Here is an 18700-nt window from a genome sequence, read left to right as displayed (position 1 = left end):
CAAATTCACTAAGATCAAAAATTTCCACCAATCTCATGTTTGATATAAGCATTAACTTACACTTTTGCCCTGTATCTGCATGAGTTCATGCATTGCATCGATGCCACATGATTGGCTGATTGGAAAACTGCATGATTCAAAGCAAGATTCAAGATTTTATTGTTAGTATACAAGTACAATGAGATGTCGTATGGAGTGAGTCTGTAGATGCCTAATTAAGTCACATTAAGAAGCTAAAATAAAAGGGTGACAGTAAAAAATAAAGCGATGAACAAATCCATGCCAATAAGACTGTAAGTAATCTCTCTCTCTGTCTGTCTATATATATATATATATATATATATATATATATATATATATATATATATATATATATATATATATAAATAAAAGAGATGAAGAATAAAGTGGCACAGAACAAGTTATTGCACAAAAGTGGTTATTGCACTGGGGAGGTTAGAATAAATACTTACTGCAATGGAAATAGTAAAGAAAAGTAAAGAACAGTCATTGTGATGAATATAAATTGAGTGAGCAGGTGTGGTACAACCAGCATCCCGAAATGATTGCACACAGATCGGTCTGGATAGAGTAACGAGTGTGGTACAACTGGGATCAGGGCAGTGCAGTGCTGGTGCTATAATGAGGAGTGGGAGAGCAGGAGTACAGGTGTTCCTAATAAAGTGGCTGATATACATACAATTTTACTCAGTTTTGTAGCTTCTGTTACATTTTATTGACCATAGTAACCTTTGCTCTTTAAACCCACTGGTCCTTTTACATAGATTTATAAATAAATGAATAAATAAATATCCTGTTTTAAAATGCATACTAATTATGTATGTAATAATGTAATTATTAGATATTATCTAGATGTAAAATTAAATTAATTGCACATTTAACTATTTCAGAGGTCCATATTATGGCATATTGTCACACAGATATACTATCACACCCTAAAAATTTTAAATATTTATAAAATAATAAAAAATAAAACAATAATAATAATAAAAAACTAGTTTTAATTCTTCAGTATATAACGTTCAGTCTTCAGTCTACACTACAGACATCTTTCAGTAGGCTGAATTGAGACTGTGTGTGTGTGCCTTGCCCCTTTCCTCTAGCCCCCCACAGCAGGAGCAGCAGAATGGAGGACTCGGTGAGCCTGAAGGGCACTTTTCAGCCTGGAAACACATATACACATACACACACTTGCCTGCTCACTATGGGTCATCGGCTTACATCAGGGCGAGGCAAGCAAATGCAGCCAAGCGTAGGCCTCCAACATACCTGGAAAAAATAATACACATTGCACTGAGCACCGGAATAAAACCACAATCTCACGGACCATGTAGCAGGCTGTACAAAATGGGTTTGTGTGGAGTTAGACTGCAGTCAGTCATAAGGTTTGATGCCTGAAATTATATATAGGAGTGCTTATATATAAGTCTAGCTTAATGCAGGTCTACACAGTTCAAAAATACTCAGTTCAATTCAACTGTATGGTATTTTTTAATGAAAGCACACTCATTTAGCAGTAATGTAAATGAATGAAGGATAAAATCTGTTGCTCTGAAAGGACTTTATCTACTATTGTACTGTACATAAATGTACTGTTTGGCATTGGGCTGGAAAACGTAATGGTCTCCTGGAGAGAGAAAAAGAGGATTTTACTGACATCCAATTTTCTGAGTTGGTGTCCAGATCAAATATGGCAGACAAAGGCAAGTGTTGATATGATTGATATGCAGAAAACCTACTCACTGTCTTTTGTCTTATGTGTATAATGCCGTCTGTCATTTTGCAGAGTAAAATTAACATAGTTTTAAAATGACATTGTTTCCTTCTGACTATCTTTTGCGTAACAGGTAGGACAAATAATACAGGTAATATACACGCTGCAGCTATCCATGGTTTTTTTCCCCCTTTTTGTAATTTAATAATTTTCATTTTATTTAAATCACTTTAAATGACCGCCATGTCATAAAACTGAAAACTTCCAGATTGGAAGAAGGAAGTATTTGGACTTGATGTTAAAAATATATTGTGTGATCATGCTGAACTTTAGATGCTTTATATGATTATTTAATCATAATAAAGCATCTATATTAGCAGCTCCTTCCTCCTTACTGCTGTGAGACTGTACAACCGGCACCTCACCAAGCACAGCACCAGACACTCCTCACAATAATCAACAATACTGTCCACATCACTTCTACATCCATAGAAACCCCTCTGAACGTATACTGTGTGCACTGACTATACTTTACAGCGAACTGCTAGCTACACATGGTTAAAATGGCTCTTGTGCAATATATCGACTTACTTGTGCAGTATTACCTGTGCAATACTTACACGTGCAATTCCACTTATGTTAACTGTATATCTGCAAACCTGTTAATTTATGCAAATTTGTAAAAAAAATTTATCTCTAAATGTGTAGTTTATTTCTTTTATATATACATCCTTTTTTGTATACTTAGTACTTTTGCACGACTCCTTCACTGCCTTATCTTTTTCTCTTTATATATATTTTGCTGCTGTAACAATGTAAATCTCACCTTGTGGGATAATAAAAGGCGACCTTATCTTATCTTATCTTATCTTATCTTATCTTATCTTATCTTATCTTTGAGATGTTGTTTTGGAAAAGGTCTCAATTCAGTAAAATCATGAATAGGGAAAGGAGACAAACCCACCTTGGTTAAAAAAATAAGTTAGCTTGTGAGTTATGTCTTGTATGATGTCTTATATAGCTGAGCCTAGTTAATGAAAAAGCATTTGTACCTCTGAGGGGAAAAAAAAAAGTCTCCTTTGATAGAATGCTGGGTTGGGTGTTTCAGTGTTGTTGTTGTTTTAATCATGTTCAGAAAGCTACATGAAATCAGTGAAGCCCAATTCTAGCATGTGAATGCAACATGCCGGAGGTGAGAGTAGCAGGAGGGAGAGCAGTGTGTTTACAGTAGTAAGCTGCTTCCCGCTTCTCAATGTCTTCTCTCTGCGCCATGATTGACGTGTGAAGAAAGGCACCGGAGGAGGAGCTAGTGCTCACAACCGTCCAATCGGGTAAAATGGGCGGAAGTTGATACTCTCTGTCCATCCAATAAGGCCGCGTGGGCGGGGTTTATGCTCCATAGTCGGTGTTTGCGCTGTTAATGTATAACAAAAGCGAGAGGGAAGGATGGACCGAGCTGAGAGCGGCTGCTGGTGAGAGTGTTCAATGCCCATCGCACCCAGTGTGATTAACCGGAGCACGGTGAGGCAAGACAGCTTTCAATACACACGCGCCCGCTTCAATTCAGTCCACAGCCCGGCCGGTAGAGTTCAGCTCGTATTTCATAGAGTCCAAAGACAAGCTTGCAGGCTTTTTTTTGTAGTCTCTGTGTGTGTGTGAGAGAGAGAGTGTGTGAGTGTGTGTGCGTGCGTGTTCACCGCTGACCGGGCGAGCAGCACAGACTGAGGCGTAAGGTTTAGCCGAAGCTGCAGGGACAGAGGAAGCGGCAGACATGGACGAGCAGCCGCGGATGATGCACTCTCACGCCGGGGTGGGGATGGCGGGGCACCCGGGCCTGCCTCAGCACATGCAGGAGGGAACCGGAGCAGCTGACGGCGACGGCAGGAAGCAGGACATCGGAGACATTTTGCAACAAATTATGACCATTACAGACCAAAGTCTGGACGAAGCGCAGGCCAGGTAAGCTGTCAAAACACACACACACACACACACATACACACACACACTAAATAGTTTTATTATTAAGTCGCGTTAAATATGTAGCCCCTAAATCTAGTCACAGATTATTATTATTATTATTATTATTATTATTATTATTATTATTATACAGATACTACTACTAAATAATAATAATAATAATAATAATAATACAAACTTTATAAAAATGTATGGGCTTGAACTCCCATTGTTTTTATTTATTTATTTTTTAAAATTGTGATCTGATATATATATATATATATATATATATATATATATATATATGTCACTATCCTATAGTTTGATGCTAATCGTGCTTCTTATTTCAGGATTTCAATCTGAATTTAGAAACGTTTCCTGTGTGTTTGTGTTTGTTTCATAGGCCTCGGTGCTACACACTAAATATGATTTTTTTTAAGGTTTTAATTTTACAAGACACAACATCTTTGTTTTGTAAACAAAAAAAAAAGTAACCTGGTGGCGACTTAATTAAATTTAAAAAAATACACTTTATACCTTTGAGTTAGCTGAGCTGACTGTTAGCACTGATTAATCTGGTCGGCGTGACCGTTAAGATACTCGTCTTTAAGTCTGTTGTTGTTGTTGTTTTTAATATAGTACAGTTTACATCGTCCCTGAGTGTAGTGGTTATAATCCCTGTTCCTATTTATTAACCAAACAAAGTAGCTCACAAGCTCATCAGGACATGAAACCGATCTGTACAATAATTTCGTTTGTTAATTAGCTATAGCTAAGCTTTTAGCAGCTACGAGCGAAGCTTTCCCGGTTACCATGACGACTGGACGTTGACTGCGGCTCCATCCGAAAGCGCTGAGTGCTGTGGGTGAAGAGGCGGCTCGGCTGTGTGAGCAGTTCAGTGCAGTAATCTCAGGTAGTGACAGGCCACAACACTCCGGCACCATGCGGTTTGGGACGGGGCCATGCTGGACGGCCCGGGACAGAGTCATACATCAGCCTTTAACAACAACAACAACACAAAAACATCATTAGGACTTAATTAGGAAACAGTGTTAAATTAAGTAATTAATAATAATAATAATCACGGCTCTGTATTTTTTTCTTTATTTTAATTACTTGTTAATATATAAAATGGTTGCCGTAAATCGTTCCTGACGGTAAAAAGCGGTAAATATTTTCAGCAGTATCTGGTCACGCGCAGGCCCCATGGTGTCTTCATCATCATCATCATCATCAAGCACAAAAGGCGGGAAAATTACAGCGCGAGCTTCTGATCACGCGGACATTTTTACCTTTTGTTTTAGGAAGCACGCGCTGAACTGTCACAGGATGAAGCCTGCGCTCTTTAACGTCCTGTGCGAGATCAAAGAGAAAACAGGTCAGTCATGCTTTATTCATATACACACTTAGATATATTATTATTATTAATTATTATTAGCATTTATTATTATTATTTAATTTATTTTTTAATTTTAAAATGCTTCTTGTTATGACACCTTCACTTAGTGTGTGTGTGTGTGTGTGTGTGTTAGGGTGCATCAGTTGCCCCCTAAAAATGAAAAGTTCCTCCGATCATGATGCATTTTTGTTTTTATGTTCCTTTTGGTAAGAAAACACACTGGGTGAAATATTTTGACAAAATTCAAAAGTTTAATGGTGGCACCAAGAGCTCAAAGTTATGGAAAAAGCTGCTATTTTATGACTTTTATGACAAAATTTCAATCACTTTTCATGAAACATTATGGCACCTTATAGAGTATACCAAATATCTTAGATACACATTTTTAGTACATATTCTAAATATATTATCAAGCACAGTTTGAGTTTTAGCTGCTCATTGAATCATTGTTCAACTACTTTTTAAACAATACAAATGTATTATGAATCACATTAATGCTTCTCAATCCCTTGCAAAGGTTCTTAACATGATCTCTGGCTCACAAGAAATCAATAAATGGAGTCCAACGTTGTGATTCAAACCTTACGCGAAAACATAAAATAAGCATTTTTTGGCAAAAAATGAACCTCATGGTGCCACCATTAGACTTTTGAATGTGGTCAAAAAATTTTACAGGATGTCTTTATTGGTGAAAAGGAACACCCAAACAAAAATGCTTCAGATTTTATGAAAGTGAGGGCAACTGATGCACCCTAGTGTGTGTGTGTGTGTGTGTGTGTGTGTGTGTGTGTGTGTGTACAGTATATAGGTCAGGTTTAACACACTCTGTCAGCCTGTGTGTGTATAAATGTTGGAGTTTGTGTCTTTGGTCCAGTGTTTTAAATGTTGTATAAATTTCTCAGAAGACAAATATATTTCATATTAATATTATAATGTGACTTTGAAGAAAAAGGCCTGCCGCAAACTTAAGTTTTGAAGTAATGGATATGAGTTGAAGGAAAAGGCTTTTGGTTCCCCATTGAGTCCGTTAATGTTTCTGTGTGGAAGTGAGAAACCTTATTAAGTGTCTAAGCCACTCATTTAAAGTGAAGTCTTCCATCCGTCCGTCCTTTCTTTCTTTTCTTTCTTATATTTTAGTTCAACAGCTGCTGTGTTCATGTTTAGCACATTTAAGGCAGAACTCTCTGAACTAAATCAAAATATGTCGCGTGTATTTAATGGTCGACTTATTTGCATCCTGGTATGCAGAGCTCTTCCAGCTGAAACTATCCGCAGATGCAGATGACTTTTTCGCTTTACTTCTTGCTTTGTATCTCAGTGTATCTTTATTTAAAGCGTAGCGGTTGCTAAAGCTTGTATGTGCCACCTCGGCCACTTGTAGATGGTAAACATTTTGTTTGATTTGTCTCGCTAGCCATCTCTCTCGCAGCTGAAAATGTCTCCTTGTGTACAGATGTTTCTGCCTTACTGCTCTGTCAATGTCTCTTTTACTCTCCGCAGTCTACTTTATCACTTTTTTTTTCATTCTGGTTTTAAGAACTGCAAGAGTCAAGTTGAGCAGAAACGTGGCGGAAAATTTGCCCTGCATGATTTTAAGTGTTTAATGATTAGGTGAAATTACCAGGTCCCAGGTTTCCTGTGTGTGTGTGTGTGTGTGTGTGTGGGTGGGTGGGTGGGTGGGTTTAAACAATCAGGGAATTCATTTGTGATGTGTCCGTTTGATATCCATGTTCCCAGTCTTTCTTTGCTGGCAATATAAAACGCCATGAGCGGCCTGAATCTTATGCAAGATAGACCTCAGACTCACAAGCTCTTTTTATTTTCACCTCTGGAGAGACGGAACAGCGCTGAATTTGCGCCTGAGACTCCATCACAGAAAAGGCTCGGGCATTTTTCACAGTTATTAGTGCGTGAAATAAAATGGATGGAGATATCTAAAGGAGATCTCTCTCTCTCTCTGTCTCTCTCTCTGTCTGAACGCTCTCTCCTGGCCAGATAGCTTCAGTGCGAATGCTGTCGTTTATTCAGGTTCCTCGGCTGTGGTGCTGCCCTGGCCGGCGTGGCGTTTGCATTGAAATCAAACTCCCCTGTTGCTTTTCTCTTTCTCTCTGACTGCGTTGTTTTGCAGCAGCAGGGGGGACGAAGCTATGCACAGAGTTTTTCACTCCCTCCTCGGGTTCATTCAGAGTTCGAGCTCAGGATGACATGGACCTATTCCAGACAAGCTCACGCTGTCTTTCTCCCTTAAGCTCACCTTCCCATTTCGAGCAGTGCTGCAGTGTTCACAGGCCAAATCTAGAACCCAAGATTGTAAGACAGCGCAGGTATACACTGTGCTTGCTGAGTGATGGGGCTTTAAGACGGTTTAGATTTGAGGTGTATTCGTTTGGCTCTCTTTCTGGAGAGCTCTCTTGGCGTGTGTGTTTAGTTTGGACAAAAAAATCCTGTAGGGGAATCCCATGGCCGTCCTCGCTCCTCCCCGCTTCTCAACGGAGATTAGGCCGAGCAAAATATTTAGCTCAAACCTCGTCTGGTTTGAGATTATAGGAGAGGATAAAACGTGAAGTGTCTACATTTCTTGCACAAGCTTCCTCGAGTGTTGAAATCCATATGATCCAGCTGTTTGAGGTTTTCGTGTTTATTAATGCAACACGTTAGCACCGTGATTTACAAGCAGGGATGAGTTTCAGAAGCGTCCTGTAGCTCAGCGCTGGCCTCTGCTCGAACAGTTACATTCCTTTAAAAAAAAGCAGGAGTTGAAAAGAGTTTATAATTATTTTCAAAGTAGTATTATATTGTGGTTGATGATATAATTGTTTTTTTTTTTAATTACATTTCCAAAAATAAAAAGTTCCTTAGTTGAGTGATAGTCCTGTCCCTGTAGTTTATCTTTTCAGCCTGATCTGGTGAAGAAAACTGCCTTCTTTGAGAAAGAAACATGCGAGTTGCGAGCAAATACTATACATATTATATTACAGTAATATGGCACTTATTCAGAAAATGCTTTCAGGTATCGTGATGTAATATTTGTTGTTTGTTTTTCGTTTATTGCACGTACAAGTACAAAATTGGCTTAACAAAATATAACAAATACAAGATATACAGGGGAGGCCTGAAACCTGATGGTTTTTCGAGGGTCTCCCCTTGTTAAAATAAAAAATGACAACATTAGGGTCAACTTATATAAAGCATAAAGTTAAACAACAACAACAAACCCTTAATGATTAAAGTAATTGATCAAATAGATAGCCAGGAAAAACAAACATACAGTTTGCTACAAGCAAATATGTGAATACATGATAAAATAACAATAATGATATTGATTTGCTGAATAAAATGATAGAAATAAGCTGAAGATCAACTTACTGAGCAAATCTAATATTAAACATGAAAACATCGTTGATTATGAACAATTAATTGATAACAAGGATTTGGAAAGATAGATCAGTGTAATTTTGTAGTTGGATTATTCAAGATTTCCTTTATCGGTTGCTTCTCGAGAAGGGGCTGAGATGTACCGTTTTGTGATTGTTTTTTTGTTTTTTTAGACTATTCCATACAAAGGGTCCTCTACACATTAAACTGTCGCTGATCAGATTTGGTGAGAATCGGTCTTAAGTTATTGCACTTGAGTCTTGTGTCGTGTTTGTGGATATCTGAGTTAAACGTGGTACTATCTCTGTAACGTGCTGGTAAACATGAACTTCCATAGACGATTTTGTGACCAAAAAACCAATTTTCCTCCAGTTCTGATGGAGCCGTTTTCAAACTTGTCCACAGTAAGGAAGCTGGTTGTCTTTACACCACCTCCAGAACAGGAGAGGTTATATATCGAGAGTAAAAATGCAGTACCGCGTGTTGAATCTTGTGGTATGTCGTCATATTGCTGACATACGACTCAAGTGAGCTGGTATTATGTGATGATGTTTTGTTGTCACTCATAGCAAGGTCTAAAGTACGATTCAGGTGTTCACATAGCCTGGCGCAACACACAAACAGCTCTCAAAACCACAGCAAAAAAACCGAAACGTATTTCATACTCTCTTACTTAAATCAGCACGACACTGATGAATATCGGGAGAAATACAGTGTTGTTAATTTGAGCATGGCATAATATATGAACACTTCCCACCAAAATGATCTGGCATGACGTCCAGGTTGCACAGTGATATTTTACACCTAATTATTTAGCGAACGTGTCAAAATTAATATTTTAGGCATGTCTGCACATACAGATACTATAGAGGAAATGGACTGATTCATAAAATTTAACGATAGAGTCTAATGAGTGTTACTGAACGAACTGGAAGATAAGCAGATATAAAACTGTGTGTTTTATCAGATGTCTTACATTCCTCTACATATGCTCGAAGGAATAAACATGCTGCAGTGTTTACGCTGTTTTTTGTTTGGTAATAATAGCATTGTTATGACTGTAGCATAAATATATATTATTTACCAGCTGGGAGGTCCGTGTCGTGAAATACCGTGACCGAGGTCTTGAAAATAAAGGCCTCGGTCAGTATTTTCAAAGCCGAGGTCACGGTATTTCACGATACGGACCGACTTTAAGCTGGTAAATAATATATTAATTTTTTCCTTTAAACAGAAAACGAGAGCGCCCGAAAGGGAAACCATACCTGCTACTCGGCTTTCTCCTGAAATGTTTTCTTTTGTTTCGTCTTCATCAGGGTAGTAAAACTCGCTTTCGCTGTGAACACTGTCGTTATCGCCATTAATGCTGTTATACTGAGAAATGCGAAAATAAATGTTGACAAAAAATTGCTACTACAGTATGTTTGTTGTTGTTGTGAACGAGCGAGTCGCCAAAGGTCTGTAACCGGGGTCTGGATCGTAGGATTCGCGAGCCAATCAGAGCGCACGATTTGATGGGGGGGGGGAAGGATTTATTAATAGGAATAGTTGAATATTGTTACGAAAATGTCTTTCTAGCCCATGCATAACTAAGCACAATAAGCATGCATTTAAAAACACATTTATTTTAGTCAGGTTATTGATTATTTTTAATAACTACAGCTCCGTACATATAGAGATCATGTATGCACATATACATTGCAGAACAGCAGTTTATGATTGCAGCATGCTTTTATTTTATAATATAAATCAGCTTTCACATTTGAGGTGATGGACTCCGATGAAGATCGCCATGGCACTGCAGATTTTTACATTTTACCTCAATTAGCACATCGCTTAGTTAATTACTGACTCCTTCATGGGCTGAGTTTGGTGTGTTAGAGGAAGGAAACCACAAATCTCTGTGGAGCTTTAGTCCTCCAGGCCCTGACTTTGACACTCCTGCTTTACATTCTAACCCAGCAAGGACGTTTACCTCGTAGTGATCAATAGTGCCTCTCATTGTTTAAGTAGGGTGTTTTTTTTTTTTTTTCCGTGTACATAAGTGTGTATAAACAGTGAGCTTGACTGCTAGTGCTGTTCACATCCCTCGGCATTTGTCCTCGACTCAAAACTTTTATATTTGGTCTCTGTGCTTTTTCTCACTGAAAATGAGTTTTATGTCAGATGTACTATATTATAATCGTGCTACAACACTCCCACGTACAGGCTTGATACTGTATTGAAGTATTACTGTTGAATCCAAGGAGTGTGTGTTTTGTTTTTGTTTTTTTTAAAGGAAGCAGTAAAGTAGTCGTGAGCATAATAGTGGAACAGTTTTTCCATGAAGGAGTAAATCCATGTACGGTGAAGCAGCCTTTAAAACGTTGCTGTGTAATTTATTTATTTATTTATTTATTTTTCAATTGCTTTGCAGCAGAGATAGTTACTGTCCTTTTTCTATCTGCAGATCCTGGGCAGGAAAAAAGATAAATAATGAAGGCAGAAACAAAATAGCATTAAATCACTCCATAATAACGAGAATCCTAGCCCTGAGCAGATAATCAGTGCTCACACACACACACACACGTATTGTAAGCTTGTGTACTGTGTGTGAATACACGGTATATTTAATAAAATATAACCCACAGCATAATACTGAAGTATGTACGGAAACTTGAACAGTTCACAATAAAACCATAATATGAACGATAACGTGGCTTATTCTGCCACTGTTAATGCAAGTCTTCATATCGTAAGTATGATAATCGAGGAAAGTTGTTCGCATGTTTTTGCAATCGAAAATTAAATGGGTTTTTTTTTCCGATCGAAAATGTGCAATCTGAAATGTGTGCACAAACACGCAAACTGTTTTTCTCAACGATCTTACTTATGATACAAAATAAAAGCACGAGTTCGCCGACTTGCCGTGTGCTTTGCGCGTTTGCGATTTGCTTTTTTTAATATAACCGTTTATACATAATGATGACGTATTACTACAAATAATGTCTTTGTAATCCAAGATAGGAAGTGTATTTTTGGCAGAACGTTGTTGCTCTGTCACATTTGTTATTTGTTGGATTTCACCAAGGTGTGCGTGCGTGTGTGTTTTAAGCTAATCGGTGTGATAGTCGACGCCTGCAGGGGAGTGTGTGCATGGTCTGAGGGCACGACCTGATCTTATGACCTAACTTTGTTTTTCTATTCTTCCTTACTGACTTCGTTTACTGCTAAAAGCGGGATTTTTTAGTCTGATTTTTTTTTCCCCTCTTCACTTCTGACCCTCTTCTCTTTTGAACCCGGTCTGCATGTTCATTCCTCACATATTTTCACTGTGCACTCAGTGAACAGTGTGTTGTTTCACACACAGCGTCTCAATTTGTGTTCTCGTGCACCCACTTCATAATAGATGCATTACTTTCCTGTAGTGCGTTTGCTACTGTTATTCTTATTAATGCTGGTTATGGACAACAGCGTTGTTAATATGAAACGGCAGATTTACTGTATAGCCAATTTCATTCGCAAATTTAACTCAGTGTACTTTATACGGACAATGCACTTTTATCTCAACAGAATTCCATTTTTATCATGCTTTATGTCATAATAATATTTAAAGGTACAGACGGGTGATGCAGGCTTGTAGAATGTATCAGAGCCTAATCTAGGGTGCGTAATACGCGATAATACGCGTTTTTTATCTGTCTGTCGCACATCCACTTTTTGGGCGCGAGAGTGATATCGCGTATCTATTCATTTTGTCGCGCATTTATAAGTAGAGAGCGTGTAGTCGCGTTTTACTGAATCTTGTGCGTATCAGTTTGTCAGCACCCGCTAGCAAGCACCGCGGTAAATATAGCGTTGTTTACACACCAATCGGAAAATATCGGAAAGGACCGAAGTATTCCGAATGGTTTATTTAGCGGGTAAAACAGTTTTGTGAACTATTATATCCAATCGTTGGCGTTGTCTTGAGGTGACGTCGACAAACTACCTTCCGCCTTACTTCCGTGTATACGTTCAAGAGAAGCAGCATGCGCGCAGTGTTGCCAGATTGGGCGGTTTTAAGTTCATTTTGGCGGGTTTTGAACATATTTAGGCTGGAAAACGTCAGCAGTATCTGGCAACACTGCATGATGTGCGAGTCAGTGTTTATGTAGGCTTAAATTCTGTTACTGAAAGTGTGTTATGTTTACAGTGAAGGACTGTGTGCACTTTTTTTTTTTTTTTTACTTAATACAAGAAATTAATGGATGCCAACATTTTTGCCAAAATAGTATTTTATTTTCCATTGTTTAGGCAGCTTCAGCATCATACTGTGAGATTCTGTTCAAATTGTTTTTTCTTCTTCTATGAAGCCTGAGCCATTTATTTTATTAGTTTATAATTATTGTTTAATTTAGTCTTCAGGAGAGACTGCCTGCACACAGTACTAGTATTAATAGTTTTTTTTCTTACATGAAAGCTGAGGCATTTATATTATATTTTAAGGTAACTTCATGTTGTGCTGTGAGGTTCTCTGCACTTTAACTTTAGAACCAACAGGTGCATTTGGATAAGTAAAGCCTATTTTTCTGCATTTTTGTAGTCCTGGTAATCTTACACATTCTACATGATTGCTAGTTTTTTTTTTGAGTAATTTGTTTAATTTTTCTTGTTGAAAGTTCAATTTAGTATTATGTTAATGCTATTCTAAAAGTAAAGATTAATAAAACTGTTCTGTTTATAGATGTACTCTTGAAAATATCTACCAATGTATTATTTATTTTTCTGTCCCCACTAACTGTAACAAATGAGGGATATTTTTACCCATGTTAATATTTTCTGTCCCCTGTTTCTACAACTAGTGAGGGATCTGTCCCCTATTTTCAAATTCCTAGATTAGGCTGTGTGTATGCAAAGACACGTTGAAGCTCTTGTGGAAGCTCATTATGGCTCAGTGTGCAACTGAAACACTTGTAACAGACTTTGTCCCTTATTTAAATGTCTAAATATTATACTGTCACTCATCTGTACATTTTACAGCAGTGTTTTTTTTTCTTTGCTCGTTTTCATCACAGACCCTCTGTTGAACCGTTCAAAAATGAATTAAACGATGCACATTTGTTTAACACTGAATTCACTGAAACACATCAAGTGCAAGAAGAAAATGAATAACATGTCACTTTTAAAATAAGCTATACAAACACTGGATTAGCGCCAAACACACAATGGATAGCTTTCTGAAACGGTAACGCAAGCTTGAGAGCACAGCGATAAATATGTGATATGATTTTACTTACTTTTCTTATGTTTTCATTATAACAAGACTCCTATTGAGATACAGTGCCGGTCAAAAGTTTGGCCCCCCCTACTCATTCATAGGTTTTTCTGTATTTTGACCGTTTTCTACATTGTAGAACAACACTGAAGACACCAAAACTTATGAAGTAAAATATGGAACGTATATGGAATTATGTGGCAAATAAAAAAAAGTGTGAAATAAACTAAATATGTTTCACATTTTAGATTCTTCAAAGTAGCCAGCGTTTACCTTGATGACGCTTTGCCTTCTTAAAGTGCCATTCCACCATTGGATGTATTCTTTGGCATAAAATACAATATATTTTGACAACATATATAAATGGTATCACTAGATAGATAGAGAAATCTTTTAGCTTCAAAATGATATCTCAAACATAATTTTTTGACAACGACAAGTATATTAATTTTGCGACCAAAGTCACCTACCCTTTTAATTTCCGCGCGTGATGTCATCGGCAGGTTCCCCTTCTTGTGTACCACGTGACGTGTGACGTGGCACATATTATCAGCAATGGCGGATAGAGCACGATAAAAATAATACCAATAAATCTAGCTAATACCAATAAATCTAGCTAACTGAAAGATTAACTCAAAATTTTTCGCAATTTTTTTTGGCCCCCATATACGAGGAGAAATGACTCTCTCACTTTGGGGGTTTCCTGGTCTAAAAATAGACCGACACGCGGTACACAAGAAGGGGAACCTGCTGATGACATCACGTTTCACTACCGCGCGGAAATTAAAAGGGTAGGTGACTTTGGTCGCAAAATTAATATACTTGTCGTTGTCAAAAAATTATGTTTGATATATCATTTTGAAGCTAAAAGATTTCTCTGTCTAGTCATGTTGTCATAAAATATATTGTATTTTATGCCAAAGAATACATCCAATGGTGGAATGGCACTTTAATGTGTATGAGATTAAACAGTAAATAATAAAAATACAGTAAATAGCCCTATTCCACAACTGTAGTAATCCATATTATGTCAAGAAACCGCTCAACTAAGTAAAGAGAAATGGCAGAACATCATTACTTTAAGACGCAAAGTGTCTTTTAATTAATAACAAAATAAAGAAAAAACATTGAATTAGAAGATGTGTCCAAACTTTTGACTGGGACTGTAACTGATTACTGGAACGTGTCTCATTGTTGTTTTACAATCAGGGTACAAAGTTTGTGTCACAGGGGTCCAAAATTCAAATTGATTCAAACTGGTTCTTGTACCAGTTTTTAAGTGAAGTTAAAGAACAAGTTAAAGAACAGATAGGCATGTGTAATAGTTTGTATTATAACAAGATTAAGTGAAGCTTTAAGCAGGGCTGGGAGAAACAAATGAAGTGATTCTCGGAGAGGACGTTTTTTTTTGACAATTCAGAATCCACTACTTCCATAGCGCTTTTAAATATAAGGCTGTAAGCTTTGTGTTAGTTGTCTCTAATATTTATGTCCCGATATCTTGACCACGTTTTAGGATGAAAATAATCATTTTAGATATGTTATTTTATATTGAAAAATTCGCTGTCTCGGAGAGGACTTTTTTTTTGACACAATTCCATACTAATTTGATCAAAATAGTCTGAAAACTTACTGGCATTCAGCGTTAAAACTTAACTATGTTTCCAATGATATGGAACCAAATATGTGTTTTATGGTATAAAGAATGATGTAAGTGCATCCCTTTTGGAGCTACCTGTGGTCAAAAAAGCACTTTTTCTAAATGACACGAGTAATTTTGCTAAATATGACATATATTGCCATACATTCACCAAAAATAACGTTATCACCACATTTTTTTTTTTGCATGGTAAATAGAGCTATCACAGGGCTACAATAAACAACCAAGTTTATTTAGTCAAGCCTTTTGATATTGAAGATAATAAGTGTTAAATGGGATTTTTAGCTTGCGTACCCTGATTGTAAAACAACCCTTATTTTATATATATATATATATATATATATATATATATATATATATATACATGTTCTTGTAGTCTAAGCATCGTACTCCGAGAGTTGCAACTCATAGAGTATAAAGGTGATGGACTGGTGTCCCAGTCAGAGTTTCTGTGATAAACTCTGTGACCCTGACCAGGCTAAAGCTTTTACGAATGAACGAACTAATGATTGCTTGAACCTTATCGTGAATGCTGTAGCTGTGGTATAAAAAGTTATTTATTTATTTAAATTTCCCATGCCCAGTTATTTAAATACAGTGCAGTGTGGCGTTTAGTACAGATACAGCGATATACCGAAAGCCATCATATCTGGTAGTTGCTGTCTTATTGAATCGTTCACATAATTTAATTTTAATTTTAGTAAGGAAGAGGAAGAAAGAGAAAGGTCAGCTGGTAAACTCTGCTGAAAACAATGGTGGTGCCTTGTCAGAGTGCCACCAGTCCATAGAGCTTTGACAGCTTTCCAAAAATATAGCCCCAACTCCACCTTTCTCTCTCTCTCTCTCTCTCTCTCTCTCATGCACGTGTGCATACACACACACACGCACACAGACTTTAACACCACTCATGGGCTTTTTCGTTACTCCACATAACACACTGCAATGACATAACCCAGGCTTGCACTTGAAAGGAGAAAGTGCAAATGTTCTTTGTTGTGCGCGTGTGTGTGTCATTTTTCGGGTTTTGTCTCTTCTGACACTAAGAAACTAGTCTCAGAGGAATGAATGCTTGGATCTCCAGGCACTTACGGATGGTGTCAAGGCGTGCGGTTGCCTAGCGTCACATGCATGCCGCTCCGTGACACTGCCTTGAACCTCGGCTAAGAAAAAAAAAACAAATAGGAGAACGGCAAGAGTTGAGTAACACTCGCACTCCGCTCCTGGCGTACATAAATAAACAGGATACAAATAGTTTCTTGACTTCCAGTTTCACTTCACACGCTTTCCTAATTCACTGTTTTCCCCCGTTCATAAATGAAGCCATTATGGAAACTGTTAACGCACTCAGTGACTTTTTCATTTTCCCTTCTCGTTTTTCTCCACTTAAACTCCACTGAGCGACGTTTGAAAATGAATTACGTACTAAATCAATTCATTCCCCTCTTCTTTCGCCAACATAGAGTTTCTCATAGCATCATAATCAGTAAAGTCCTGTCCTCAGGTTCCTGGAAATCGGACTTGTAAACAAACGCCAACTGAGAAAGATTGGAAATGAAAAGGAGATGTAAACATCTTTCATTTGTTATAAATCTAAATCTTATAAACCTGCGTCAAACCACAGCAGTCCTCCTGCATACAGCTCGAGACAGACTGGCCTGCCGTTTGATATTTTTCCCCCCTCTTCTCTCAACAAAGAGCCTTTTTCCAGCGGCGTGTGTTTGACCAGCGTAAGGTTTCACGCCCTTGGGGAACGACCCATTTATAAGAGCGAGCTGTGGGGTGATGTAATGTTATTTTTTGAAGGGTGAGAATGGGGTGAGGAGAGAGGGCGACGGAGGAATATTTGACAAGGCTGAAACGAGCCAGAGATCTGATTACCGCGAGACTGTGCTGCGTTTTGCACAGCGTTAAAGGTGACAGTAGTCATAGTATACGGTTACTGCTGTATAGCTCATTACAGCTGGAGTAAATCATTTTAGCCAGGCCTCTCAGTCAGCACCATTCACTTCATGGGAACCAGGGCGCACGCTGAAATAAAATACACTGCGCAATTTCATCACAGTGGTTTTAAAACAGCGACCACTAACGTGTGGTTGACGCTGTGCCAAGGAAAATAACAAAACTAAGAGCAAGGTGTGCTTCTGCTTTAAAATACAAACCAGGTTGAGAAGAAAAAATAGGGATTAAACCATGGAACGCTTTTAACTAAAACTATTAGGTGCTCAGTTAGAAGGAAATGTTTAATCTCTCTTTTTTCCCCCCCATATATACTCACTTAGTATATGGGTGCGTCTCAGAAACTGGTCTCTCATTTGGGACATTATGGTCAAAAAATAAATTTTCTAATTTTACTTTTTTTTTTTTTGCATTTACCCAACACTCAATGTTTCTTTTGTCATGTTTAATAAGAATAAAGATAGCATCTTGCTTTATCTGGCCTTCACTGTGGGAAATATTTTTTGATTACAATTCAAATGCTTTTGTAAAATTGATTTGCATATAAAATAACTGCATCATGAAGAATTAAAGCCCCTCCTTCACAGATGAGTGAAAATATTGAATAAATTTCCTCTTTTTGATTGCTTGGGTTAAAAATGCCAAGTTATGATGACTGAATTGATTATTCACTTAAATATGAATAATATGATCCATTTGGGGTATTTGATATGGCGAAATAGGACACAATGGAAAAATCAAGAACACACCGGAAAGATGAGAATAACGGCGGTGTTAAAAGAACAGCGACTGTACCGGCTGAAGGTCGCGCGGGTCTCTGCTGCGGCGCGTGAGCAACCGGACATCACTACCGCACCAGGCGGGGGCGGGGCAAAATGACTGGCCGTAGATTCTATCAAAAGTTCGATCTAAATTGACCATGGTTGCAAAATATTGGCCAAAAATACGCAAACACTATGAAATATGAAAGTAAGATGAAAAAGAAACATTCTATTCCCTTATACTGCGAGACTAAAACAAAATAAAACTGTCAAAACTCACCGTTTCAGTGATAACGTCCGAACAGATCACCCGCGTAACAGAAAGACCGCAAATGGAAGCACGATCAACTTCTAACGGTTGGAGTGGAAAATTCCATTCTACACATGCAAAATGTTAATGTGTGTCCTTCCCCGCACACAAATAACACGCTACGGTAAAAAATAGACCACAACTCATTTTATAGCTCAGAAATTCATACAAGACCAGCTACCATCGTAACATATTCTGTAAGAAACATATTCTATACCTAACTTTCAGCTTTCGTTTTAAAAACTAAATCGCAGATTTATAACTAAATGTTTATATGGTGTAGTGATTTTAAGTTACTACTTTTGGTGAGGT

At 37.7% G+C, this 18700-nt stretch overlaps 1 protein-coding gene across 2 annotated transcripts in view; it reads left to right on the top strand.

Annotated features, from left to right (window-relative positions):
* Positions 1-3180: 3180 nt before the first annotated feature.
* The window catches only part of pbx1b (pre-B-cell leukemia homeobox 1b), a 111461-nt gene continuing 95941 nt past the window's right edge, over positions 3181-18700 (top strand). For both annotated transcript variants that reach the window (XM_060919708.1, XM_060919707.1), the window contains exons 1-2: positions 3181-3694; positions 4996-5069. In XM_060919708.1, coding sequence (XP_060775691.1) covers positions 3507-3694; positions 4996-5069 — 262 coding nt within the window. In that variant the 5' untranslated portion in view covers positions 3181-3506. The remainder of the gene's footprint in view (positions 3695-4995; positions 5070-18700) is intronic.

The sequence above is a fragment of the Neoarius graeffei genome, chromosome 4 (assembly GCF_027579695.1).
Source record: "Neoarius graeffei isolate fNeoGra1 chromosome 4, fNeoGra1.pri, whole genome shotgun sequence".
Taxonomy (NCBI): Eukaryota; Metazoa; Chordata; class Actinopteri; order Siluriformes; family Ariidae; genus Neoarius; species Neoarius graeffei.
The sequence above is the reverse complement of the archived record's forward strand: the minus strand, read 5'-3'. Positions and strand labels throughout refer to the sequence as shown.